Source organism: Rhamphochromis longiceps, linkage group LG7 (assembly GCF_057381845.1).
Source record: "Rhamphochromis longiceps isolate RC_006_pf linkage group LG7, R_longiceps_female_GT1.1, whole genome shotgun sequence".
Lineage (NCBI taxonomy): Eukaryota > Metazoa > Chordata > Actinopteri > Cichliformes > Cichlidae > Rhamphochromis > Rhamphochromis longiceps.
In genome coordinates, this window is record NC_140563.1 from 10,572,008 (window position 1) to 10,597,696 (window position 25,689).

The window sequence follows — 25,689 nt, forward strand, 5'->3', positions numbered from 1 at the left end:
GCACACCGCCGCCGAACATACACCCTGGAATATGAAACACGCATGTAACAAGCAGACACCCTCGCATACCACAACATTCACAAAATGGCTTCTCTCGGCTACACCAAAAGGATGAGACCAGAGCGTGCACCAAAGCAGACTTTATTTAGCTCAGTGGAGTACGGGGAGGGAAAGGAAGAGAAACACACACCAGCACAACTGGGGTAGGGAGAGTATAGAGACACACTAAACCACTGGAGCAGGACATAAGGACAGGTGCACATCACAGGTATCTTTTTGGTCATCACTATGGCAACAACATATCCAGGAAAAAAAATGAAAAGAACTGTTTTACCTACAGTAAGGATAACAGAGTCTCTTCACCATAGAGTACTCCAATATGTACATCTTACAGTCACTAAGATCAAGAGAATACGAGAGAAATTAAATCTGAAAATAATCAGTATATTTTTAAAAAAAACTGCCTTTGTGGTATTTGGAATGCACATTTCTGTACAGAAGAAAGCTCATTGGTATTGTCGTAAACATTGGTTAGTTAAGAACGAAACATGACAGAGTTAGTCAGTCCACATCCTTTGGAAAGTCGGCTGTGATGTCAGTCTGAGTTTAGCAAAGCTGTTTAAGCTGGACAAACGGACAAGAGACATTGCAACACAGAAAGACATCAACCAGTAGAGGGTTTGGGGCTGAACTCCTTCAAAGAACTGCAGTATCTCCTTAAGCATTGAGAAGTAAATGCCCCCGGAGGGTTTCTCTCAGACTGGAAGCTTTAACAAAAAAAATAGAAAAGAAAAAAAAAATTCTGATATTACGAAAGCCATTTCTGTTTTCTGAGAAAGGGTAATTATTATGATACTGTAAAAAAAAAAAAAAACTTGATGGAATTGAGCCCCACATATCCATTTGTTTCTGAACAGAATAAAAGAGGAGCAGTTTATCAACAGCATCACAGGTATCATTACAGTTTGTAGTCATTAAAGCCTAGTGGTAAAGCGATCAGAGCATGCATCTTTCTACAGTATCGTTAGAAACTACAGTACATTAGCAGCAAACTGGACATCCTTAAGGGCTGAAGTTCAACACTATGGTATAAAAGAAAAATAAACTGCAACATTTCTCAAGAGAAGTAAAACTCTTCAACCGCTATATTACAGACTGCCATGGCTCTAGTTTGGGGTTTTGGTTACAGTCTCCAGTGTGCTTATGAGAGGCAGAAAACAGTAGCTTAGATACAGGGACTCCTTCCTTCTTTAAAAACAGCAATACATCGTCAAGTAAACAGTAGCGCTTATTTTTTTGTAGGTCATATGGTTAAAGTATTATCACGTCTTTGGATTTTTGTCTTAAAGCATTAATTATTGTTTAGCTATTATTGTTATATTATCATTATTACAGATAGAATAAGGACTGGTTGCAAATGAACAGAGGAAGAAAGGTAGTGAGAAAAAGCGGAAAGTGGGTAGGTGGGGAGGGAGAAAAGGAGGGAAAATAAATTAAGTGTACAAAAATAACATCAATAACATCCGAAGTTTTTTCTCAGCTTTGCGCAGTAGCTCTCTTTCTGTAAGTGGAAAAGAGAGCTATGTCTCAAACATCCAATGAAGTCTCGAGTCAACCATACAAAAGCTAAATACTGTACATTTACCCCTCACGCTATTAAACACTTTAGTTTCAATAAGGTTCTTTTTTTTGTAACAATCTATTACTCAGAGGTGAAAAGCTCAGATCTTTGAAATACAGAGATGTTTTTTTTCTTCTTTTTTTTTTTAAAGATATCCTTTAATACTTAGTCCATGGTTAAACCGTGTCTCTTCTGTTTTAAAAACAGAAAAGTCCAGTATTAAGATCACATTTGAAGCAGAGCCATGTTGAGCTGTTGACCTGAGCATAGAAAGCTTTACATTAATCACATAACATTGGTAAGCCATTGGTATATTCAAATAGAACGGAAAGGCAGTAAGTCACCTCGCCTGAACATATCAAAGCTGTCATAATCTTTTCATAATCATGACACTATTATATCGAAGCAAGACAGTTTATCTCAATCCATAAGATTTATATTAAGAAACTATGACTAAACACACACAACGTAAATTCGAGTTTGGTTAAAGTTTTCATATACAGTTTAATGGTTGAGTGCTATAAAAAAATAGTTTGTCCCTTTTGGGACAAACTGGCCTTTACTTTCTGTGCTATTTGGGCTGTTATCCACTAAAGGAACATAGAAGGAGTACATGTACAACAGAAGACTCATCATTGGCTTTTGGAGGGTGAAGCTGCATTCTAGCACCGGGTCAGTCTATTGGTACTCGGCTTACCTATGCCAGCTGCAGATCTCACCCCTTCACCGTACAGACGTCAGCTCTGCAGTTTGTTATTGAAAACAAACGTGTTCAAACGAAATCCACAGACATGTAAAATTTTGGTTATGAGCTTTGGAATCTGAGTCAGTCTTTACAAAAGCTCTATGCTAATATCCCTGTGTATTTCAAGGATACAATTCAGGTTTTTTTTTTTCCTCTTCTTTTTCTTCTTCCACTTCTAACCGTTTTTTCTTCAAGTTTATTTTTTGGAGCTCTCTATTTACACTAAAATCTCTTTGACATTTTTTTGTTCCAGCCTCGTACAGACTGGCACTACATGCTACACAGCTAGTCATCTAGCACTGGTCTGGTGGAGGGCCCACTGTGAGTCTGTCGTGCAGACTGAGAGGTAGACTGCAGGTCTAGCTGGGCAGTGAGGTCACATACTTTGAGAATGCTCTTTGGCCTCTGTGGCATCTGGTTGGTTTTTATCAAGGTGGAGTTTGGTTGTAGTAAGGTGTCTGACTGAATAAGGAGAGAAGCTCTTTTTAGAAAGAACAGACTTGGGCAAGAGTTGAAGGAAAAAATGAAGACTGGAAAGCTGTGGTTGACAGGACGTGGTTTGTGCTCTCTCCTACTTTTGGCTGAGAGAGTTTGTCTTTGGGCCACTGCAACTCGGCTTCTTTGGGGCGTTCGTGTTAGAGGGATGGCAGCAACTGGACATGGTGTTTGTTTGGAGTAAGATGGCAACTGCAGGAGGGGTTTTGGTGTGAACGTAGTTGAAGGAAGCAGTCCGCCTCTCTAAGCTCTGTCTCTCTCCCCTGTTCCCGCCGAGAGCTCAGCATTCTCCCTCTCAGCAGAGTCAGAGCTCAGGCTCCTGGCCCTCTTCTCCTTAGCTCTGGCATTTTGGAACCAAACCTTCAAAGAATATTTAAACAAAACAAATGTCAACAATCATCAAATATCATTTTAAAGATTTTTCCTCTTTTTTTTTTTTTTTTTTAATCTTAAATACTTAAAAACAATTACCTGCACCACACGGTGAGGCAGACCCAGTTCCTGGCCCAGTGTCTCACACTCTTGTCGGTTGGGTGTGCGATGGCTTCTGTAAAAGTCTTTCAGCTGGAGTAACTGGAAGTGGCTCATCTGTGTCCTTTGGCGCTGCTGTTGTTGATGGTGCTGCTGCTGCAAAGTTTGTGTCTCACCCCAGTCTGAGCTTGGACCCACAGATCCTTCAGGACTAAGAGACCCTTGGTCAGCCATACTGGAACCCTCCTCACACGGGTATTCCTCATCATCTTCCTCATAGTCATCATCCTCCTCGGGGTTGTTTAGATGAGTGGTTGAAGGCAAAGTAGTTAGGGGTAACTTCATACTTGACTCTCGGTTGCTGATGACATGGCCGTGGTTTGGGATTGGGCTGGAGGATATCGATGGACCTGGTCTGTCCATGACAGACATAGCCATCCCAGACTGCCCACTGGATCCATTGCTCATTGTTAAGTTGAAGCCTGCTCTTTCAGCCTCTGCCCAGTGGCGTGACCTCATGTGTGCATCTAGAGCACTTTTCACCTTGAAGAGAGCCCTGCAGAATGGGCATCGCAAGTGATTCAAACCCAAGCTGAAACTGGATCCTGGCCCCATTGACCGGAACTGCCCTTTTCTCTCTCTCGCTCTGGTATTCTGAAACCAAACCTGTGAAAGGAAGGAAGACATGTGCTTTAAAATTCAGCTGAACCAACACCACAAAATTATCATCACTGTCTTCTCATCTATTCAGTACCTGAACCACTCGTCTCGTGAGACCAACATCGCGTGCAATGCTTTCGAGGACTCCTCTGGTGGGGTTAGAATCCAAGCTGTAGCGCTGATACAACACTTCAAGTTGTTCTGGAGTGATGGTGGTTCTCTGACGTTTATCTCTTCTGTGCTCCTCCTCGACCTCTCTGCTGCCCCTTTGGCCCTCAAAACCGGTCTCTGATATATGCGCTGTACCCTGCTTTATGGTTGTCAGGGGATTTGTAAGTGTGTTACTAGAGTGATCAGAGAGTGTGTTCTTCATTTGTATGTTGTTTAAGTGCGAAATCATGGGAAGTGTGGGATTTGAGTGTATCTGGGAAAGCATTTGGCTCGCCATTAAGGGATGGTTGGGGTGAAGCATCATATAAGGCATGGTTCGGTCTGTGAAGCTGGAGTGGAGGAGTTGCACCTGGGATTGAGCTGCTAGGAGGTGTCTGGTCTGATGTTCCTGCCACAGCTGGAATGATGGCAAGGATGCTGGACAAAGATTGCACTGGAATTGAGCCTGGGTTTGGAGCTGGGTTTGCTGATGGGTTTCAGTGGATGGGCAAGCTGCAGTATCATTGTGACTTGTTTCAGACTCTAGAGCAGAAGGGAGGCTGGGTGATGTCTCAGGAGCCTTTTCAACAGCTTGATCTGAAGGAGGGTTGTGTGTATTCACTTGGTCTGGATGAGATGTAGTGTGTACTGTTTTCTGTAAAGAGGAAGTAGCAAGAGGCTGGGATCTTTCTAGAGTACCTTCTGTTGGCAATTTGGTCTCAGGTTGTAGAGAAAACCCTGTTTTCATGGCTGGAATAGTTTCTTTAAGCTGGATTTCTGCATCTGAAATTCTTTTTTCAGTATTATCAGGAGCTGCATTTATGTTAGTTCGAGGTGAACTTATTTTATCTTCTTGCTTCTTTTGAGCAGGTGTCGGTTCACCTTTGGCTACAGGATGCTCACTTTCTGTGCAGTGAGTAGAAGAATCAAGGGCAGGTGAGTCAGGTTGGGTGTAATACTCATACGTCAGATCCATGGAGTTTTCATTCTGAGAGTCACCTTGTCCTTCATCCTCACAGCTATTATCCTGATTATTATCATCATTCTGATAGCAGCCATTTCGCTGCTTGTGTATGTTGTCAAGCTTCACCTCTAATCCATCATCAGTGCCTCGGTCTTGATTTTTGCGGGCTCTCTGCCTGGCATTTTGGAACCACACAACAATGACCCTGTTAGGGAGAGATAACAGAGCAGACAACCTGTCATATTCTTCCTCTCTGGGGTAGGGAGTGGCCTCAAACACCCCCTGCAGGGTTTCCAGCTGCTGCTCCGTAAAGCGGGTTCGTGAAGAGCGTCGGCCCCTATGGTGTTCTCCTCTATGCAGGTCTGTTGTCTGAGGCTGTGGGGAAGCGTTGTGTGGGAACCCAGGGGACAGTGAACATGGGGAAAGCGCCAAAGACTGGTTTTGTGCTATATCCTCTCTGGAGTCCTCCAGGGCTGTGGTTGGGGGATTATTAAAATTATAAGGAGAATCCTTGTCTCGCTGGCGCTCTTTAAATAAGGTGTTGCGGAACCAGTGTTTGATGACTTTGTGAGGCAGACCGGACGAAGCAGACATCTTGTTGATCTCTTCATCATTAGGGAGACTGTTAATATTGAAGTGTTTCTTTAGAACAGCTAGTTGTTCTTCAGAGATGCGTGTTCGGGTTCTCTTCCCCTGCTGCTGTTCAGGTATTGTTGGGCTGACTTGACTTTGCTGTCCTGCTTGGATAGGGCTGGGTTGGGATGGTTGGCCAAGCAATGCAGGATTGAGCTGTGGAGGCTGACCTAACAAAGCTGGGCTCAGCTGTGACTGCTGAGCTAACAAAGCTGGGCTAAGCTGTGGTTGTTGCCCCAGCAGTGCAGGGTTAAGCTGAGACTGGTAGAGTTTTGCCAGCTCAGGGTTTACACTCGAGTCTAACCAAGGCTGGGGCTGAAGAGCCACAGACTGCATCACAACAGGAGGGAGGAGCGGTAGCTCCATGGGAAAAGGAATTGGTGGTAGAGGAAGCTTTGGTAGGGGTAGTGGTGGTATAGAAAGTTGAGGCAAGGAAAGAGGGAGCATAGGTATTTTGGGTAAGGGAAGAGGTAAAGGGGGAGTGTTCTGGGAAATAGGGGCAGCAGGTGTGGTTGAGATCTGGATGGGTGTCTCGTGCTGTGAAAAATCTAGAGGTTGACCAGGAGAAGCAGGAGAAGCTGAAGGGGCAGTTACTGTTAGGTCTGAAGCTGTAGAATCTGCTTTATTCATGGGTTCTGAACCTGGTGAAGATTCAAGGGTTTTAACTTGAGCCTTCATTGGTTCTGGTGCTTGTTCTGATTCTGAGCATGCACCTGAAGCAGGAGCTGGAGCTGGAGGTGGAACTGAATCCTCTTCAGATTTAGGTTGTGTAAGTGGGTACATCTGGTCATACTGAAGCCTGTATTCTCTGGAAAACCTCTCCAGGACAGCAGTGGGGAACAGCATTCTGTGAATATACTCCTGGTGGCTTTTTAAAATCAATGCATCTGAAAAGAACTTGCCACAGTCTCTACACTTCTTCCCTCTTTCACAGCATTTCTTCTCTTTATTAGTCGATTCTTTGCCTCTGTCCTCACTTTTCTCTTCTGTCAACCTTTCTATGTTTCCATTGCCTTCCACTCCTTTATCACAGCGCTCAATCTTTCCAGCCTGTAGTTTACAAAATAGATCTCTTTCCTCTTCTGAGCATACTTCGATCTTGTTTATATCAGAAAACTCTTGCTTATCTGGTATTTTTTGAGTGGCTGTCTGCTGCTGGTGCTTGTGTCTACTCTGTATATACTGCAGTGCTAACTCATAGCCATAACTCTGCAGAAGGGCTCTGAGAGGCTCCCCATTCACAGCAGCATAGGGCACTCTGGGAGGAGGACACTGCAATCCAAGTAGATGAAATGAGGAGGAAACGGCTTCCTCCTCCCGACTCTCATTTTTAACAACAGGAGCATGCATTTCTCGTTTTTCTTCCTCAAAACTAGAATTGCTGTTTTCTTTTTCTGTCTGGTTAGTAGGGGGGTCACTGCAGACTGCATCAACCTTTGCTTCACACTGTGAAAGATCCTTTGGTTGGGTATTAACTGAACTTGAACTTTGTTTCTGGGTTTGTTTCTCATCTGTTTGAGTCTCCCTTTTAGCCTCTGTCTTAACCTGCTCTTTCAGGATAGAGCTGGCAGATATCAAGTGGCTACATTCTGGGCTACTAACAATGAACTCTGGGTTGAGCTTCATTTCTCCAGACATGTAAAAGGGCAGAAGAAGTTGCTGCTGAAGAGAAAGCAAATTGTCTGGGGTCAGGGAGAAGTGTTGTTTAAGGAGATTCTCTGGCCCTAAGGGAAGGTGCTGCATAACTTGAGACTGGAGCAAAGCTGTGTGCTGCTGTAACTGAGCTTGGACCTGTGCCTGGGCTATCTGCTGCTGTTGTATTAGCATTAGCTGGTTTCTTGAAGCTAGAAGATCTGACACTCGCTTTTTAGCCTGCGGGCTCTCTGTTGGGTTGGACAGGATCGGCTGGGCGTCAGCTACTAAGCCAGAACCAGCTAATGAAGAATTTGACGAGCTCATGCCATCTGGCCTCTTGGTGAAAGGCAAACTCTTCAGTGTTTCTTCTCTAGTGGTAGCGGCCTGAGTAGCTGTAGTGGGGACAGACTGTGGAACAGCTACAGTAGATGCAGGCGTCTGTGATGTGGGATTCTGAGCGGCACGCGCTCTAGTCTGATGAAGGACTGATCGAAGGTGTATATCCAGTGTGGAACTCTGGCTATAGCCCACTCCACACAATCGGCAGCGGTATGGTCTAGGATCTGGGCCGCGGGGAGCCTCTGGAGCAGCAACACTAGTGCCAGTTTCCTGCAGGGCTCGTCTGGCCCGGTGGAGATGGGACACGGAGTTATAATGGACCAGAAGGATCGTTTTCTGAGTAAAAGATTCAGAACATGTGGTGCACTTATAGGGCCTGGATGGATCCAGATAACGGTCCATTGTGGGGTTAGAGCTCTTTTTGACAAGAGAGCTGGAACCAAGTTCTGATAAGATCTCCTCATGTGGCCCTTTCTCTGGCTCAGTTAAATCCTCCTCACCTCCATCCACTTCAGAAACCATGCCTTTCTCCTTATTTTTAACATCTTTTTGTTCATCTTTTCCCTCCATGCTTATTGCTCCTTCATCTATGTCTTCATCCTCTCCCTCTCCTGCTTCTTGACCCACTTGGGGTGATAAACTAAAATCTTGTTGAGCTGAATTCTTGTTATTCTCCATGTATTGCACAGTATGAGGTGGCCATAGCGTATTCTGTCCCTGTGTGCTGTCCAGCTGTGAGTGCGTGTTCTGCATGTGTCTCTGCAAGGCCTCCTGACTGCGGCATTGTCTAGAACAGAGGGGGCACTCTGTCGCCGCCCTCATGGCATGGTACTGCCAATGCAGCTGGAGCTTCTCCTGAGTGGGGAACGCCAAGCTGCACCTGCTGCAACGGAACCGGTAACCATGACGATCAGAAAGGGGAGGGGGGTCACCGGGTGGTGAGGTGGGAGGCGAGGATGGGGGGATCTGAGTCGGGGATTGGGGAGCCAATCTGCCATTGGAAGGGTGAGTGGTGTTGTCTTCTAGGTGTGGGGTGAGAAGAGCTGTGACATCTTTGGGTGCGGCTACGTCTCCCTCAGTGCTCTCCACTGAAATGCCTATAAAATGTACAGATATAATGGCTGTGAGCAGGGCAAATAAAAGTAGCATGGTGTGCTATTGTTGCTTCTTTAATTAGTAAACTGGTATCAGTTTGGCACTTTACACCAACCTTTGTTTTTCTGAGAATTGGTTGAAGCGCAGGAATCTGCAGCATGGGAGCTATTTGCATTGCTATTCTTGGTGGTTTTATTTTTCTGAATATCATCTGTGAGAGAATCTGCCTGTAGTTCTGTCTCCAGCTGAGGCTGCAGTTGTTCCATGGGTGTTGCGACCTGGAAGAAAGAAAATGTAACGGGCTGTCAGTTTTGGTCTTTTTTTTTTTTTCCTTTGTTAAATTTTCTCACTAAGGTTTGTTTCACCAATTCGGAATAAAAGAAAGCTGGGGTATTCCCAGTGTTTTCCTAATCCTACATTATGAATAAAACATGCTTAATTGTAGAGGATAATAGCAAGCAAATCTCAAGATGTATAAACACAGAGTGCCTGCACTCCCCTTACTGATATCATAAAACATTAAAGTGTATCGTTACATCTTGCACCTGCCTGCACAGCAGTCTAAGCAGCAAGGCACATCAATTTCTTAATAAGTATACATGGTTGAGATATGTGGGTCTGCCCTTCAGTTCATGTGACGCCCTCCAACATGCCCCAAGGGTTTAATAAAACTTTACTGAGCTGAATAATGAATTTATTTAAAATCATTCTTCATATAGAAAACCTCCGTCCCCACAGCTTCAAGCAATAAGAGCAAATACTATATCTACCCGAACAGCTAGCCACCCAAAGGAAAGGACAGACAGCTAAAGATGAGATTTACATGACAAGAGTTTTCTCTGCATAACAGCTTCATAAGAGCAAAAGGGAAGAACAACTGCACACACACACACATGCACGCGCGCGCACACACACACACTGCAGAGAAAACTGAAGGTCAGGCTTAATCTAGAGAGCGTAATTGGAAAGCAAGGTACATAATGGCCATCATCACCTCAGTCTGAATTAATGAACCTCAATTACTATCAGAGAGAGTGAGGGAGGGGTAGGGGGGAAGGAAGGAGGGAGGACTAGGGGGAGACTAAGGGGTGTAGGATTTGAAAAAGAGCGAGCAGGGAGAGGGAGGGAGGAAGTATGGGGCAATGAACAAAAAAAAAAAACTGCTTTGGAGAAAGACAGTGAGTGAGGGAGGGGTAACGCATAAGAAATTGAGAGAGAGCTTGGGAGAGACAGAAAGGGAGGGGCAACGCCAGAAATTGCAGAATAGGAATGATAGGAGTAGCTGGAGGGGGGAGGGAGGGAGGGCAGCAGAGGGGAAAAAGGGTGAAAAGCAGTCAGTGAAGTGGAGGGAAGAGAGCAAGAGACAAAGGCCACTTAGCATACAGGCCAAGGAGATGGCGGATGGTGATGTGGATAGATGACCGGTCATTGTTAGTTGGAGAGACACAGTAAAAAGCAGGGGGGCCCCTTTTTAGCTTGACTGCACTTCTGGTAATAGAGGGCTACTTAAACATGCATTATAGAAAGACTGGCTTTTCCCTCACTCACTCAGTCAAACCCTCTCTCTTCCACTCTAAGAGACGCGCATACACATACACACAGAATGCACGGCTGCATCAAAGATGATAGCGGGGAGCTACTTAAACATGCATTAAAAAAAAAGCGTTGCCTTTCTCTCTGGTGCCTTCTTAATGGAATTGTCTCCCTACATTTCACTCTGCCCCATCCCCCATCGCTTGCCCTCACATTTTCTTTTGCTTCCCGACAAACGCAAATACAGCAAATACACAGTTGCATGCACTTACTGTGCTGATGAGCTTGTCTACACAGTCCTGCGCCACACTGTGCACATGTGTGAGGTGCTGTCGAAGTTGGGTGTATGGGAGTTTAACCTGGCACAAAGGGCACTGGACAGTCTGAAAGAGAGGAAAGGGAAGGGAGAAAAATATAGAAGGGAGAGAAGTGTGAATCTGAAGGTGGCACAGATCACGCAAGGAAATGCGCGGGCTTTTAATTTGTTATGTCCAGCGGTACATTCTGTATTCACTTATTCATATTTGAATAATTTAAAAGTGTGTCACCTGCTGGTTCTCATTTTGCTGGTGTGTTCTAGGGCGTTTGGTTAAGATGGTGTTTTCCATTTCCGTGCATCCAGATGACGGACGCTTGACTGAGGGCACTGACTCCTTCTTTTCTCCTTCCTCCACTCTATTTTTTTCTAAAAGTAAAAATGAATATGAATATAATTACAACAAAATACATTGTCATACTAGCATCATGTTTAACAATTAGTATGCTGTAGAACTGATGTAAGCAGCAATACCTGTCTCTGCAGAAATCTTCTTTGCCCCCAAGTTACATGTGTCTTTGGTTGTGTCCAAAGGACCAGAGCAGGACTCGCTGGAAGTTTCCATATCTTCACTGAGCTCTCCTGGGAGACAACAAGACAAGTAATTATGTCCTACAAACACAGTGTTTCATACTTTATGTTCCTGCAAACTATCAAGCTAATTGTAGTTTATATTATTCGCTAGGTAACATCATTCAAAAAGAGCAATTTCAGTGGGGCACACTTCATTCTTCTTGCTTGCCTCCATACACTATTGATCAAGTATTGATTCTACATTAGATTCTCCTCAGAGGTGGAGTAAGGGTAATATGGACTTACAACACATCGGTTCATCTCAATAAGTCTTAATCTACACAGAGGCAAATCATCGGATAGATTAAATTTACAAATAAAGTGTTGGACTAGTCATTTTAGGTGCGCACTCCAGACAGCATATTACTGTTTTATCTTGCATGTGGCTGCAGAGTAGGAGCTAGCCTCTGCCTCCCACAGTTCTCGTCCTGGGGATTTGTATTGGTCCATTGATTAGCAGGTGCTAGTTAGCTGTTGTCAGGGGTGATTGGGGATATAACAAGGATGTGTATCGACTAATCACTTTGCTTGATCAATATCTCAGCAAAAGCCATTACTCATTTTCTCGCTCTTTTCATCTTAATCCCGAGTCCGCTCTCCGTTGTCAGCAACCACATGAAACATGAATTAGAATACACCCACACACAGTTCATATTCTCACCCGTGACACCATCAGGGCTCTTCCTAATGGTAAAAATGGCTGCCAGCTCCTCTCCACCCATTGGCTGCAGCTGTAGTAGCCCTTCCCGCTGTTGATGGGTTGGGGTTTGACTGTGTTTCAGTACTTGGAGTTTAGAAGAGGAGGAGTGGTTGCATAGAAGACAATGGAACAGCCACGAACCTCCATCGACTTCACCATCATACTGCTGCAGGAACTAATAACATAGTGAAAAGGAGACAAAGCAAAACAATATTATGAGCTCGCAAAGGTTCCTCAATCTTTTTTAATAACATTACACTTTATACTTAAAGTGTAGCTTGCCATTCCTAAGACGCAAGGGTTTTTGTTCTGGAGTATGACAAGGTGTGGTTTTGTGTACTTACTCTGTAAACCCGGACGCTCGCCTCGTGGTGTGAACTGAGGGAATGCCCTCTGAGCTTCTCCAAGCTGCTGGTCACGTAGTCACACAGGTTGCACCTCAGCTGGATGGGGTTGCCCTTAGCAATGAGGGCAGCCCCCTCCTGACCCCTGTCTCCCCCCTCCTGGAGGTGAGCAGCAAGCTGGTAACGGGTGCGGTGTCTGTCGGTCTGACAGTGTAAGGAGAAGTTAGCCCTCAGCGGGGTGGTGTAACCACACAGCCTGCAGTGGCAACCACCGGCAACTAGGGAGCACCACTCAGACTGGGGCAAGGAACGGGGAGCATTCAGGTGCTGCTCCACAGACTCTAAGCTGTCGGACGAAAAGCAGGAGCAGACAAGGCATTGGAAGACACCCTGGGAAAGGGGTCCAGTGGGGGACAGAGATGGAGCTGGAGGGGGAGACGGGGAAGGGGAGGGAGATGGAGTCAGTGTAGACCCAAGGGTAACTGGCTGTTCTGCGACTTGTTGACTGGTCAGCCGCATGTTCAGTGAAAGCTCGGCACCTGCAGCAGAGAGAAAGCACAAATTACAATTTACACATTTTGAAACTTCAATGCTGGATAACAGTGACAGTTGTGACACATCACTCACCTGTGTTTTGCAGGTGTTTAAGCTGTGGGGCAAGGCTCCTGCAGTGAGACAGATAGTAACCTGTCTGGAGCCGTAGCATGTTATGTGTGTGTTTCTCGCTGGTGGTGTGTATGCGCAGGTTGCGGGCAATGCTGGTCTCATAGTCGCACACGTCGCATCGCCACCGCTTACCATGAGAGTGGGAGTGTGCAGGTGGAGTGAGCTTGGCAGGCTGGGTAGTAGGTGTGGGGATAGAGAGTGTCAGCTTGCTGTATGGCTGCTCATCCACTTCGTGACCATTGGAGGAGCTGCTGCTGTTAGTAATATGAGAAGTGTGCATGTGGCCGTTCAAGTTTCCCCCATTTTGAACATTATTAAGGTGTTTGTCTGACTGCATGTGTATGCTGAGGTTGCCTTTCGATGAGGTAGCATAGTCACACACCTCACAGCGGTAGGGTTTGTAGCCGCAGGCGTAGGTTTCACCCCGGGCTAAACGCGGATGGGGTTTCCCCGACCTGCAGTATACACACACACCTCGTGTTGAACCACCACACACACACTTTCCCTCAGATGTGCCACACACACACTGGCCTCCTGTCTCTGGATGTTTTTCCTTCATGTGGACTTGCAGCGTATGCTGAGACTTGTAGTGCCAGTTACATTTGGGGCATTTCAGGGTTTTGCAGGAATTACGTGAGTGCATTATAGTCATGTGACCAGTCAGTGAAGTAGGAGAGAGGTCTTGGTTGTGGTTTTTAAGGACAGCTTCTTTCTGTTCTCTTTCTTTGTCTCTCTCATCATCCACCTCGGTGTCTAGCTGGCTGTCATTTGGTTCTGGAGCTTTGGCACCATCTCCATTGGAAATGGAAGAATGAGGAACCCCTGCCAGACCATCATCCTCAGCAGGTGTACTGGCAGGCTCTGTACCTGCCAGTGGAAAAGCCAGAGAAGACTGCTGGGATCTAAAGCTCTGAGGAAACCCAGAAATCCAGCCCTGATTTCCCTTAATGTCTTTTACCTCTGTCTCGCTCAGCACGGCAGAAGAGGAGGACGGACAACTGAAGTGCTTTGGAGAAATGGGAAAAAAGGGGGAGGGCTTTGGAGAGGGGGAAGGAGTGGGAGAGGGCTTTGGAGAGGCGGCTATTTTGCTGTCGAGTGTGCCACTGGCCTTTGCAGTGCTGGAAGAAGAGCTGTGCTGGCTCTGTTGAGGTAATAAAGAACATTTGGATTTGGTTTGGCTTTGGTTTGAGATGGCCTCCTCTTCTTCCTTCTCCTCCTTTCTGCCTCTTCTGTTGAGGGCTGCTGGGAGGCCCCCTGTAACTGATGCCTCTCCTATACCTACAAGCACCTCCCCTTCTTCCTTGTTTTGCCCTGACAAATATCCCTCCCCGAAGTCTTCCTTCATCCCCTGCCTTTGACGCACTCCATTTTCCCATGAATGTCGCCCTCCTTCTTTCTGCTCTCCTCCCTGGGTCTCTTCTCTAGCCTGGGACCGCTCTGTGCCCTCCTCCTCCTGCTGAGGCAGGGTCAGGGGCTCTTTGGTAGGGGCCATGGCTGAGGTATGAGAGGATGACCCCTGCTCAGGAATGACTGCCAGGGTCAGGAGAGGAAGAGATAAAGCCTGGGGACTGAGGTCAGCATCTCTCTCCTCTCCTCCCCCTCCATCCCCTCCTCCTCCCTCACCGCTGTCCATACCAGAGGCTACAGCTGCCACACATCATTACCCCACCTGTGTGTTTCAGTTACAGATGAAGAGAAGAAGAGAGCGGGACAGGCAGAGACAGAAGAGTGAAATAAAAAAAGAGAGGAGAAAATGAACAACATATGTCATGTAAATATTATTGCATAACAGTGGACGCATTGATTAGGGTCCCTGGATAGCATCTGTTCGATAGAGCCTTCACAGTGCGCAATCCAGAGGCTGGTTACCCAGGGGTTAGCGTTAGCCCTTAATGGGAAAATCAATAGCACAAGCGCTAAACTAGGTAGAGGAATGCGGGTAAAGGCTACGCAGGAGGTCTATAATATTCCTCAGGGGATAGGATTAAATAAAGAACTGAATGCTTCTGAGCTAAAGGGCTTCGTCTAAATTGCCACACTTAGATAAAAGCAGATAAAAGAACACATTTAAAAGCCTGTGTATCAGTCTCTGTATCTTCTGCTGCACACACTAGGACGCAAATAATATGAGGATACGGGATCATCGTCTAGCACACAAGCGAATTTTACACTGAGAACACACTTTGCACATTAAGCACAAAAACAAGAAGTGAACACAGCTAAATATGTACTTGAATCTCTTTCTTTTTTCTGATTTTAGATGCGTATTAATTCTAATTTGTGAAGAAAAAAAATTCTAATCTGTGGTCACTTTCGAAGCAGTTTTTACTTGTGGTGTTGCATTGCCGTGGATTTTATTTTGACTTATTCACAGTCTGGGTCTGTTATATTGCTTCCATCCCCTGTAAGCTCTGTTGCTACAGAAATACCCAGGCACATAAATACTAGAGGGTAATAAATAATAAATCCCTGCTTTTATTAAACTGAAGCTTTATTATTCATTTGTAATCCACAGCAGAGGCATGTCTGAAAAATGAATACTTCAAACAGTTTATTACAGCTTATTAAATCTACATATTTAAGACTTTACTTTTGTAATTATTACTTTGAAATAAAGCTAGTACTGGCCTATAACGTTCTATCATACTTTAAGATAAATTAATAAAATAAAAAAGAGCAATAAAATTTCACAATGAATCTAATTCACTTTATATAAAAACGTATCACTATAGATACTTCCTTAAAAATGGATAGGTTTTCTCCCCTCGTCAGTTTCTGAATGACAGATGAATGCCATCTAAGACAGATACATCTCTGTTAGCCTGCGTGTGTCCCACAATCTCATTACTGACCTTTTTTAATCAAGGAGAGACCTTAATCTACCCTTTCACCTTCTCCTTCAACCAACCAACCCCCTCTTCCTCCTCCTTAAACACCCCTTTTCTCTCTCTCATTCCTGTAGCCACCCCCTCCCCCTCTCTGCAGCTTTAAGATATATGGCTCATATCGGCACCCTGATAGTGCTTTAATGTACTGTGTTTATGTCACAGGCCACAGACCCTTGCCCACTGCTGCTGTCCACTGTCCTGCCAGAGAATGCTGAGGGACCAAGCAGGCCTGCCAGCAGCTGAGAACAGTCTCTAATCTGATAAAGATTTTCATTTACACTGCAATCAATAACCTGGGTCTATCGGCAATGTAACTATTTATACAAGCATTCCTGGCTCTTCATCGATCAAGTGCGGGAAGCCATCATTTAACAGTGTGTGTGTGTGTGTGTGTGTCTGTCTGTCTGTCTGTGCACATGTGTGTGCATCTCTGTCTGTTAATATGCCTGTACCTCTTTTTGTGCTGCTAATTATGGTGATGTCAATTAAGCACACATGTAACACCTGAAATCCAACATGCACAGGCCTATTGATGTAGTTGTGGCGCAACAGAAGTTGCAACATAAAAATCATGTGCAAATATACAACAAAAAGTGTATTCCCGGATTCCCTAGACTGGTGTGTGGGTGTGGGTGTGTGCACGAGTGTGTGCTTGTGTGTGTTACAAGGGAGAAGAGAGAGCAGGGGTGTGAGAAGGAGAGAGAAACAGGCAGAGAGAAGAGTTGTGAAGCAATACTTTAGGAAAATGCCTTTTGTCTGCCCGTGTGGGACCTGGATAAACACAGTTGGATATGGACAAATACTGATTTTTATACGTGAAGACTCGGTGGACCATAAGCCAACGACCTCCTCGCAGTCTCAAGGTAAAAGCACTGGTATTTTAGCATTAATCTGGGACCACAGTAGCCGGGCTGTTGGGAGAATACCGGAGGGGCAGTGGCTTGAATAGTTCACTCCCCGTCTCTGTGTTGTCAAGCCACTGACCAACCATCAGCTCCCACACTACTTCAGCCTTTGTTTACAGTGTATCCTAGCCCGATTCATCAAAAGCCGAGAGTGATCAGTAACCAGTAACAGGTGACCTAACGCACAAAAGCTCGATTTGTGAGAATTAGAGGCTACACTGACCAAACATCCCCTCCTCCCCACCGCCGAGTCGCGTCCCTCCAGCTCCCTTTAACATCGTAAACAAATGACACACTTACATTTCTGCAGCGACTCTGGTACAAAGCTCCGCACGCTGAATGTGTAGTAGTCCAGAAAACAATCGCGCAGAGAGTCCACTCATTCCTTATGAATGATCCTCTGCGTTTTTACGGAGCCAGGAAGAGAAAAAAATGGGGAGAGGGAGAGAGAGCAGCGGGGTCCAAGTTGTTACCAAACAACAGTGTAATTAAAGCTACATATAGGCTGTAGTAAACAGAAGATGGGGGGACGGAGGGGTTTGTGCGAGCTCCAGAGGTAGAATGAGTTCTGATCACTGTGGGAGGAAAAACACTTGGCTCTTTATTCCTGCTAATTAGTTTCCTTCAAAAAATGGCTGAGATTACGCCCAGTGCGCATGTGCGTAATTGCGCAGACACCGCTAATTAGCCCGTTTGGATCAATAGGATTCCGCGAGAGAGAAGCGAGAGGGAGGAAGGACGGAGGGAGGGGGGAGAGGCTGCCGGGGACGCAAGGAGAAGACGAGGAGAGGAAAATATTTTTTTAAAAGTATGAGATTACAGCCGAAACATTACATTTTATTCTATACTAGTGTGTCGCTGCTGGAAATTCCAATAGGCGTATCCATTTAGATGGATTCTAAGAAACAAATCCACCCATTTAAAATATCTAGAAAGGAAACAGTTTTGCAGAATTTTTTTTAAATATGTAATTCTACCAAAACACACATCGGAATGCTGTAAAGTATAAAAACGGCGAACTAAAATCCACATCAACAAAAAACATTTAATCCAGACGTTTTTTACGAATGTGCAAAAATGGAAAACCTGCCGCAAAACGCGACGCTGTCACTGTGCTTCACTGTGAAGACTGGTACAAACACACCAAAAGGCCCTCGAGGATTGTTTTAGAGATATCTTGTTGACATTTGTGCCTGATAAAGCACAGGTTAGACGCCCAAACGTATGCATGATGCCATGCGCCTAAATTACACTATTTTACTAAATCTGTTTGCGATCATTTGGCTCGTAAAAGTTAAAAACTGTGAAAAACTGAAGGCCTTGAAGAGATCTAAAATGTATACTTAGGTCAACAAAGAAAAAAAACTATTATATGGTTGGATATAGGCTGAGAAATAAGGTATTTCATCCTTTTCTTTTTTTTGGATTGATCAGGTTAGTCGAAGCAGTGGACTCGAGTTTGGCACACTGGCTTGATGTTACTGGAAAGAAAAATTCTCTGGAAAAAGTCAAAAATATATATATTTAGGCTAAAGCTAAATTATTGTATCCATTGCTGTCACAGAATCACAGAAGACCTTTAGCCAAGCAGGGTTTTGTTTCCAGTCCGGCCGTCCATCCTCGCCACCGAAATCTATTGTTATGATAATACTATTGTGAATTTCACGCTGGATGTGCAATCTGTCGATCGTCCATATTTTAAAAGGTGAACACCGCATTTAAATTTAAGATCCATAGCATCTATTTTCTTCCCTTTTATTTCTTTTCTGAGCTTTGTTTGTCAGAGCTGATCTCGTCCTTATTTTACAATTGTACATTTTTTTCCCCCACAAACGTTAGTCTTCCTGCAAAAAAGTCCATATATAAAACAGTCTGTAGATTCTCATATTTGATTGAATTTCCACAGAAGCTTAAATGAATATAGGTTTCTGTCAGCTCACTGTTGCGTGAAGCAACCGCACTATTAGGTCATATCGGAATAGGAAAGTCATGAATATAAATTTTTTATAATTATTTTTTCTACCTGTGTTAGATTTAAGTGCACTGACATTTTATTTGTGATTCTCTTGGTTGTCCTCGATTGGTCACTTAAGACATTGCTAAAAAAAATGGCCTTCGTTTGGTACATCTAGTAATTGTTTATGAAAATCTCGAAAACCTGAAAAAAGACGTGATAGTGTGTGTGTGTGTGTGTGTGTGTGTGTGTGTGTGTGTGTGTGTGTGTATATATATATATATATATATATATATATATATATATATATATATATATATATACACACACAATAGAAATAATAAAAAAAAAACAGTGACAGATCTGTTGTGTGTGGTGTGCATCGTGGCCTCACAGCGTGAAGGTCCTGGGTTTGAATCCACCGACCTGCTGGGGCCTTTTTATGTGTGGTTTGCATGTTCCCCTCGTGTCTCCATGGTTAATAACATGCGTGTTAGGTTAACTGGTGATTCCAAATTGATCGCAGGTGTGAATTGTTGTGTCTTTATCTGTTGGCCCTGAATAGACTGGCGACCTGTCCAACGTGAAGTCCGCCTCTCACCCTATCACAGCTGGAATGAGCTCCAGCAAAATCGTGGATGGATCAGTTGTTTTAGTGCCAGCATGGATTTTCTGCAATTTGTTCGTGACAGTATACTATTTTATCATTTCATAACGTTAGGCCAGACATTGTGTGTGTGTGTGTGTGTGTGTGTGTGTGTGTGTGTGTGTGTGTGTGTGTGTGTGTGTGTGTGTGTGTGTGAGAGAGAGAGAGAGAGAGAGAGAGCGAGAGAGAGAGAGAGAGAGAGCGAGAGAGAGAGAGAGAGAGAGAGATAAAATGTTAATTGAAGCTTTTGCAATGTGGCTATATGCTGTTTGGAAATGTTTCTGTTTGCTCATACACATTCATGTTTTTACTGATTTTAGTTTGTCAGATGTTTGTTTCTTATAAATGTAACAGAGTAACCTGTAAGAACAAAACATACAAGGGAAATATGTTTCCCTGACATTTTCAGATACATAGCCCATTTGAATTTAGTCAAATTTCCCAAACCTTAGACTTGTGTAATGACTCCAAGGCCTTCAAATGATCTTTGTTATTACTGGTATTGCTTATCAATATAGATTTTCATTTGCATTGAATTTGCAAGTGTTTTTCATTAAAACAGAAAGGCGGGCGAACACATTTGATGTCTGTCTCGGTGTGAGGAGAACATGTCTGTATGCTTTTGGGCACAATCCACCTCAACAGCGATCCTCATCTAAAAGGTTTTTTTTAAATAGAAAAAAATAGAATATTTTTCCTCATCGGTTTGAACGTACGTCGATCCAGCACAGACGAAAGCAGCGCCGCTCTCTGTGACTGCCACTGAGTTCATTTCCATAGATATAAGTGTAGAGTTGTAATAATGTATTAAAGCTGGTGTGATTGTACATTCAAAATTCACACTCATCCCATCTTTTGCCTAAACACTCAAGTATGCACAGGCTGTAATGTTAAATGTGCCAAGCTTCCCATGCCCTCAGGTGTATGCCAGGGGTTTGTTGTTTTCACTGTAATATATAGTTAGCCCTTCCACCAATTTACCCTGTCAGTACTAATGGGGCAATTAACCATTGTGATACCCCCCAGGCAGAAGGAACAGCAAAAGCTCCACAACTCCAAACTTGTCTTTATGACATTTATATGACAAAATATGGGGGGAAGCTGGGGACCCATCTGACACCTTGGAGGGTCCTTAATGTCACTCCCTCACTTACCTCCGCCCCTTTCTGCCCCAGGGTATGGCACTGAGAAGGAAGTGTAATGCATCATGTATGGACAGGCTCGGGCCTCTTCCAAGAGAGAGGAAACTTTGTACTACATCCAAAGGCTCAGTGGGACAACACTGATTTAGTCCTTCACGCACTCTGTCCCGTACTGTGGGATTATAAATGTAAACTGCCTCATATGCAGACACACTTCCAGTCAACACACTCTGGCTTGACCTCACCTTTCACTCCTGCCTTTTTGGGTGTCTCTTTGTCTGCGCTCACATTCCCCCTGTCCTTCTTACATCCCCAAGGAGGCAATAACCTCCCTAGCAAGAGCTTCCCCTTGAGCCGTTGTCATAGTAACTAGTAGGCTGGTCGACATGACAACCCCTACCATGGTCCAGAGATAGATGATAGGCCAGAAACGGGGAGGGAGAAGGCACATGGGAGATTTGCACCCCCACCCCGCTTTAATTTGCTTTGCCTGATTTTGATTCAAAATCTTGTTGTTTTTTTCTCTCTAAGGGTGAGGTTCAGCCAGCTTCAGTCTCCTTTCCAGTTGCACAGGTATTTATAGACGGAAAACACTCTTGGTGCGTGAACAACTTCACTAAAAAGAGACTTGATCAGATTCATGAAACTTGGATGGATATTGTTGAGAAAAATTGTATTTCTCAGCAACTTACAAAAAACAAAAATTTAGGTTTCTGCTACAAAATGTTACAGTAATAAAATAGGCCTCACAATGAATTGTTAGTTTTGTATAACAGACCTGAACAAACTTAGTCATTTTCTTCCAGAGTAAATCAGTATAGATGATAAATGCAAACAAAAATTAAAAATAAGGATTTTGCAGGGGTGAAGTTTCTGTGCGATTAAATATAGTAGGCTATCTAATCCCCAGACTTCCTAAGATTCCCTAAATCTACTATTAATGCCCCAACACCAGCCGATGTGCCGACTTAAAACAAGTTAACAATTACTACACTTCTCTTAGTTGATGTTAACCTGGCTTTCAGTGGAAGAGGATTTGTGAAAAACAAAATTCAAAAATGTATTTACCCAAATAATGACCTAATATTGCTAATGTGTAAGGAGCTATTTGTCACTTATAGTTAATTGAGTAGATTTGCACAAATTTATTTCACATTTTTCTATTTTCTGCAGCTGTTTTGATAGTATATAGGCACAAGGAGTTAAAATGGAGGACTCTGTGAGAAAAAAGAAGTCCTCTTTAGACACCCTAAGTGGAATGATGAAACCCAACCAGCATCGATAATGTTGACCCTCAGCTGACCCTGATCTCTGACCCCAGAGCAGAGGGTAGCCAGGAAAAAGAGATTTTCCCATAGAGATCAATGAGTATCATTTTTCCCCCTTTTTGGCTATTAAATATTGTTATATATTTCAGGCACGTCAAATGTATTGTAGTTATCAAATACATATAATATTCATTATGATTATGTTACAACAAAATTAAATCCAGGTGAGCATTCTAAGGACAAAAATATACAAAAGAAGTCAGAGTCAACTGAATGGCAGATGTGTTAAAAACAACAACAACATTTCAGCTTTTAGGCTTCGTGGTTCCACTGGTGAGCATTTGTCCTTTTCCAACTGAGCACAGTCCGCAAATTAATATGGCTATTAGGTGCAGTTTCTGAGCATTTTTATATTTCTTACTTTAATCATATAAATGATTTTGGACAGCACACTTTCAGCTCGATGTTTGCTTCTGAAGCGTTTGTATTAGTATGCCTCCATTCACTTCTGCACAGTAACCTAAAAACACTGAGATGCTCATGTTTTTCCTGAGGGGTTGCAGCATTTGTTGATGTCACAAACCTCCAGTATTTCATTTAGTTCTTAATATCACTCCACTTTTATTCTTAATTTAACTGTGTTTGTTTGTGTGGCTGTTTCTTTTATGTTTTTGAATATGTGTGAGATCTGAGTTTCTTTTCATTTTTTTATGCCCCTGTCTTTGACAGATGGATTTCCCCTTGGGGATCAATAAAATGTATCATCTTATTCCATCTCATCTCACCTGATCTCATCTCATCACCATGTCGACCATGGCCTCAAAACAGGAGGGCATTAATAACACTAATGGCAGATGGAGGTCATGAGTATGCCTACAGGTAGCCAATATTTAGATTCAGAGTTCTCAGCTGTTGGCAGAAGACACAGACAAACAGACAGATTTAAGTCCTGATCATTAAATTTCCAGTTCTCATTAAATAGCTCCGCTCTGAAATTTACCTGCAAAACTGAGCAACACCGCCCCTCGATGGACGGACTTGTAACTGAGCGCTACCCGGCAAAACACGCTGGAAAGGCTCTTCTCGGCCACCGTACATTCGCGGAAATTGTCAAAACATTACTAAGCCAGTGAGTAGCGGTTTAGCTCGATATATTTTCTTAATTAAACATAAATTATAACCTACAATATTTTTTTTCATTACAGGAATTTCAGCATGGAAGACGAATGGGAAGAGGAGGTATGAAATGCCACCAATTTACTAGTAGTTCCCATTCGATGTAGCCCCCTGAAGCTACCGCATTAGCTCAACTGCACATGAGGATACAGAGCCGTGTGATAGCGTAACATTTCCCAAGTGCTGGTTTAAGGGACAATCATCACACCAGATAATTTGACTTTTGTGTATTTTTGTATTTAATAATTAACACGAACACGTAAAGAAAAATAACTCTCAGGGGAGTCTGTTTTTCTAATGCACTTTTATGTTTTCTAAAGCATCAATAATTTTGCTCTGTTTAGGAGCAGATTGTTGTGGTGGAGCTCTCTGGTATAATCAACAATGACTTTCTGACCAAGAGTGGGGGCACATGCAAGATACTGGTGAGTTTGAAGCATATTCTGTTGTACTGAGAAAAGAGAAACCTAATTGCTTCCAGTGTAGCTTCATAAATCTACTTTTCTCTTTTGTGTGTAAGGACATTGACAGCGACAGACCCATGATGCAAGTTGGACCGTATGTGTTTGCAGGAGAATATGAAGGTGAGAAATCTTGCAAAATGAAAAAGATTCAAACTGCTTGTACCTGCTGTGTTTGCATCCTGCGAGGATACTTATTCATGTTGATGTCCTTTCTTAGTTCCAAAGAGTCATTTCTAGTCTGATATCTGATTAACTATTACAGATTGTTTGTTCTGGAAATATAAGCCATTAATAGATGAGCATGTGGGTGCCGCTGGCTGATTGTCTGTGAAGTTTTTTGTTGTTTTTTAAATCTTTGTTATCTTTGCCTCTTTAAAGATGCTTTGGGAACTTGTGTGCTGTTTGAGGAGACACCAGGAAAAGGTACCAATTTACTACAACTTTTTCAGTGGTTTTATTTAAGTACTTAAGTTGGGGGTTTTTTTATTTTATTTGTTTGTTTGTTTTTGTCTGCAGGAAAAGGAGTTGGTGGTCTAGATCTGAAGTACTTATGCCACACAGCGAAGAAACTGAAAATGCAACGAATCTTTCTCACAGAGAAGAAAGAGGGTGAAGCAAGCACAGGTCAGCCTGATTGCCCAAATTCAGTGCAGTGCAACATAGATGATCACGTCTAACATTGTTGATACAACTCTGTATACTTTTAGGAGTTAATCAGCACAACCTGCAGTTTTATCTGCAGTTTGATAAAGAATCAACTTTGGAAAATAAAATGCTAAAAACCCAAATATGTCTGTCTTACAGGAAGCTGTGATGGTGGGAAACAGATGGACACAACCTGTGAATCCAGTCAAGGAGAAAATGTTAACCTGCGCGACAAGACAGAAGAAGATGGGGACAATGCAGATTTGGATAACTCAGCAGTTGGCTGAGATATAGAGACTTTGCTGTGCCATAAGCTCCCAGTGTTACATAAAACACTTTAATTTTTATGGCTCTGAGAGACTCTGTAAGAAAAACAAACTCATGCCAGTTAGATTACACTTCAGAGCTAACCAGGAGACATGTTTGAGTTACTGTTATTTTTACACAATGTGTAATTGTTGCCTTTTTTATACTAAGCCTCTATGTCGGCAAATGTCATGCATAAGTTGTTAAATATTTTATGCAAAACATGAATGTAGTTAAATCACACCCGAATAAAAAACAGAATTTGTCATAGGTTGTCATGTATATTAATTCTCATCATATCTTCATAGGATGGACATACAGATACTGGGTCAGACCCACTCAGCTTAGAATTTACAATAATGAAAATTCCTGAGCAAAGGAAGACAAAACAGGCAGTATAAATTGCTATTTCTCCAATGAGCTACATAAACATATAAAGAATTCAGAGGGGTATATGATTTAAAATATAATGGCTTTCATATTTCTGATCAAATCTACTATTTGGATGGCACTAAGAGTTGGAAGAGCACTGTTGCTTCACAGCAAGAAGGTCCTATGTTTGAATCTTTCTGCCTGTGTGGGTTCTAACCAGGTGCTCCGGTTTTCTCCCACCATCCAAAGTGTATGTTAGGTGATCCTAATTGGCTGTAGGTTTGAATGCAAGTTTTAATGGTTGTCTGTTGGCTTTGTGATGCACTCGTGAACTCTCCACAGAGTCTCTGGCCTCCATTATAAACTGGGATATGCTCAAGCATCCCACGACCCTGTTTTCAAAAAGTGGAGAAAAAAATGGATAGTTGGATACTCTGATGACAATATATAGTGGTAAAAATGAGTGGTTTCATATTTTTGATTAAATAGTTGCTCTCACTGGGTTGAGGGTTTTTTTTGTTTTGTTTTTTTGTAATTGCAGGCCTTATTGCATTTTGTTCTTTTTCATTTCTTTTTGGCTACACTTAGCAAGTTTATAATTGTGGATTGTATAATTGTAGAAAATTGTTTATTTTTTAAACAAATAAAAAAGCCGAAAAAAACCGACTTCTATTTACTTGTGCTTGTTTATGTGACTGCTTCTTTTATGCGTCTGAATATGTATTAGCCAAGCTTCTCTTCATTTTTGTAGCCTCTGTCTTTGACAAATGAATTTCCCCTTGGAATCAATAAAATGTAACAACATTAATACTATACAAAAATATATAATTAATGTATTTATTTATTTAAATAATAAGCGACATGTTTAGACAAAATGTGATGGTTTTGTAGCTTTTTTGACAGTGGCATTTATGAATGAAGTGTGTTTTGTCGCCTTTGAGGACGTGGCGGTTCTTGGCCAATCCAATCAACGATGCTCTCTT

The 25,689-nt window shown here is 43.1% G+C and overlaps 2 protein-coding genes across 5 annotated transcripts; one reads left to right on the forward strand and one right to left on the reverse strand.

Moving 5' to 3' along the window:
- Nucleotides 1-105: 105 nt before the first annotated feature.
- LOC146664796 (zinc finger homeobox protein 3-like) lies at nucleotides 106-18,916 on the reverse strand. The gene is made up of 11 exons (XM_085412082.1): nucleotides 17,034-18,916; nucleotides 12,902-14,609; nucleotides 12,275-12,813; nucleotides 11,892-12,105; nucleotides 11,132-11,239; nucleotides 10,890-11,026; nucleotides 10,614-10,724; nucleotides 8,924-9,086; nucleotides 4,087-8,810; nucleotides 3,333-3,998; nucleotides 106-3,221 (listed from the first exon to the last, which is right to left on the reverse strand). The coding sequence occupies exons 2-11, from the start codon at nucleotides 14,571-14,573 to the stop codon at nucleotides 3,105-3,107; spliced, it is 8,451 nt and encodes a 2,816-aa protein (XP_085268208.1). The 5' UTR covers nucleotides 14,574-14,609; nucleotides 17,034-18,916; the 3' UTR covers nucleotides 106-3,104.
- Nucleotides 16,513-25,534, forward strand: gtf3c6 (general transcription factor IIIC, polypeptide 6, alpha). Of its 4 annotated transcripts, XM_085412085.1 has the most exons (9): nucleotides 16,514-16,691; nucleotides 21,007-21,048; nucleotides 22,473-22,872; nucleotides 22,949-22,982; nucleotides 23,264-23,344; nucleotides 23,440-23,503; nucleotides 23,762-23,806; nucleotides 23,900-24,007; nucleotides 24,188-25,534. In XM_085412085.1, the coding sequence occupies exons 3-9, from the start codon at nucleotides 22,772-22,774 to the stop codon at nucleotides 24,313-24,315; spliced, it is 561 nt and encodes a 186-aa protein (XP_085268211.1). In that variant the 5' UTR covers nucleotides 16,514-16,691; nucleotides 21,007-21,048; nucleotides 22,473-22,771; the 3' UTR covers nucleotides 24,316-25,534. The 4 variants fall into 4 exon arrangements, with proteins under 4 accessions (XP_085268213.1, XP_085268212.1, XP_085268211.1 ...); XM_085412087.1 differs by lacking the exon at nucleotides 22,473-22,872 and having other exon boundaries at nucleotides 16,513-16,691; XM_085412084.1 differs by lacking the exons at nucleotides 16,514-16,691; nucleotides 21,007-21,048 and having other exon boundaries at nucleotides 22,576-22,622; nucleotides 22,726-22,872.
- Nucleotides 25,535-25,689: the final 155 nt, after the last annotated feature.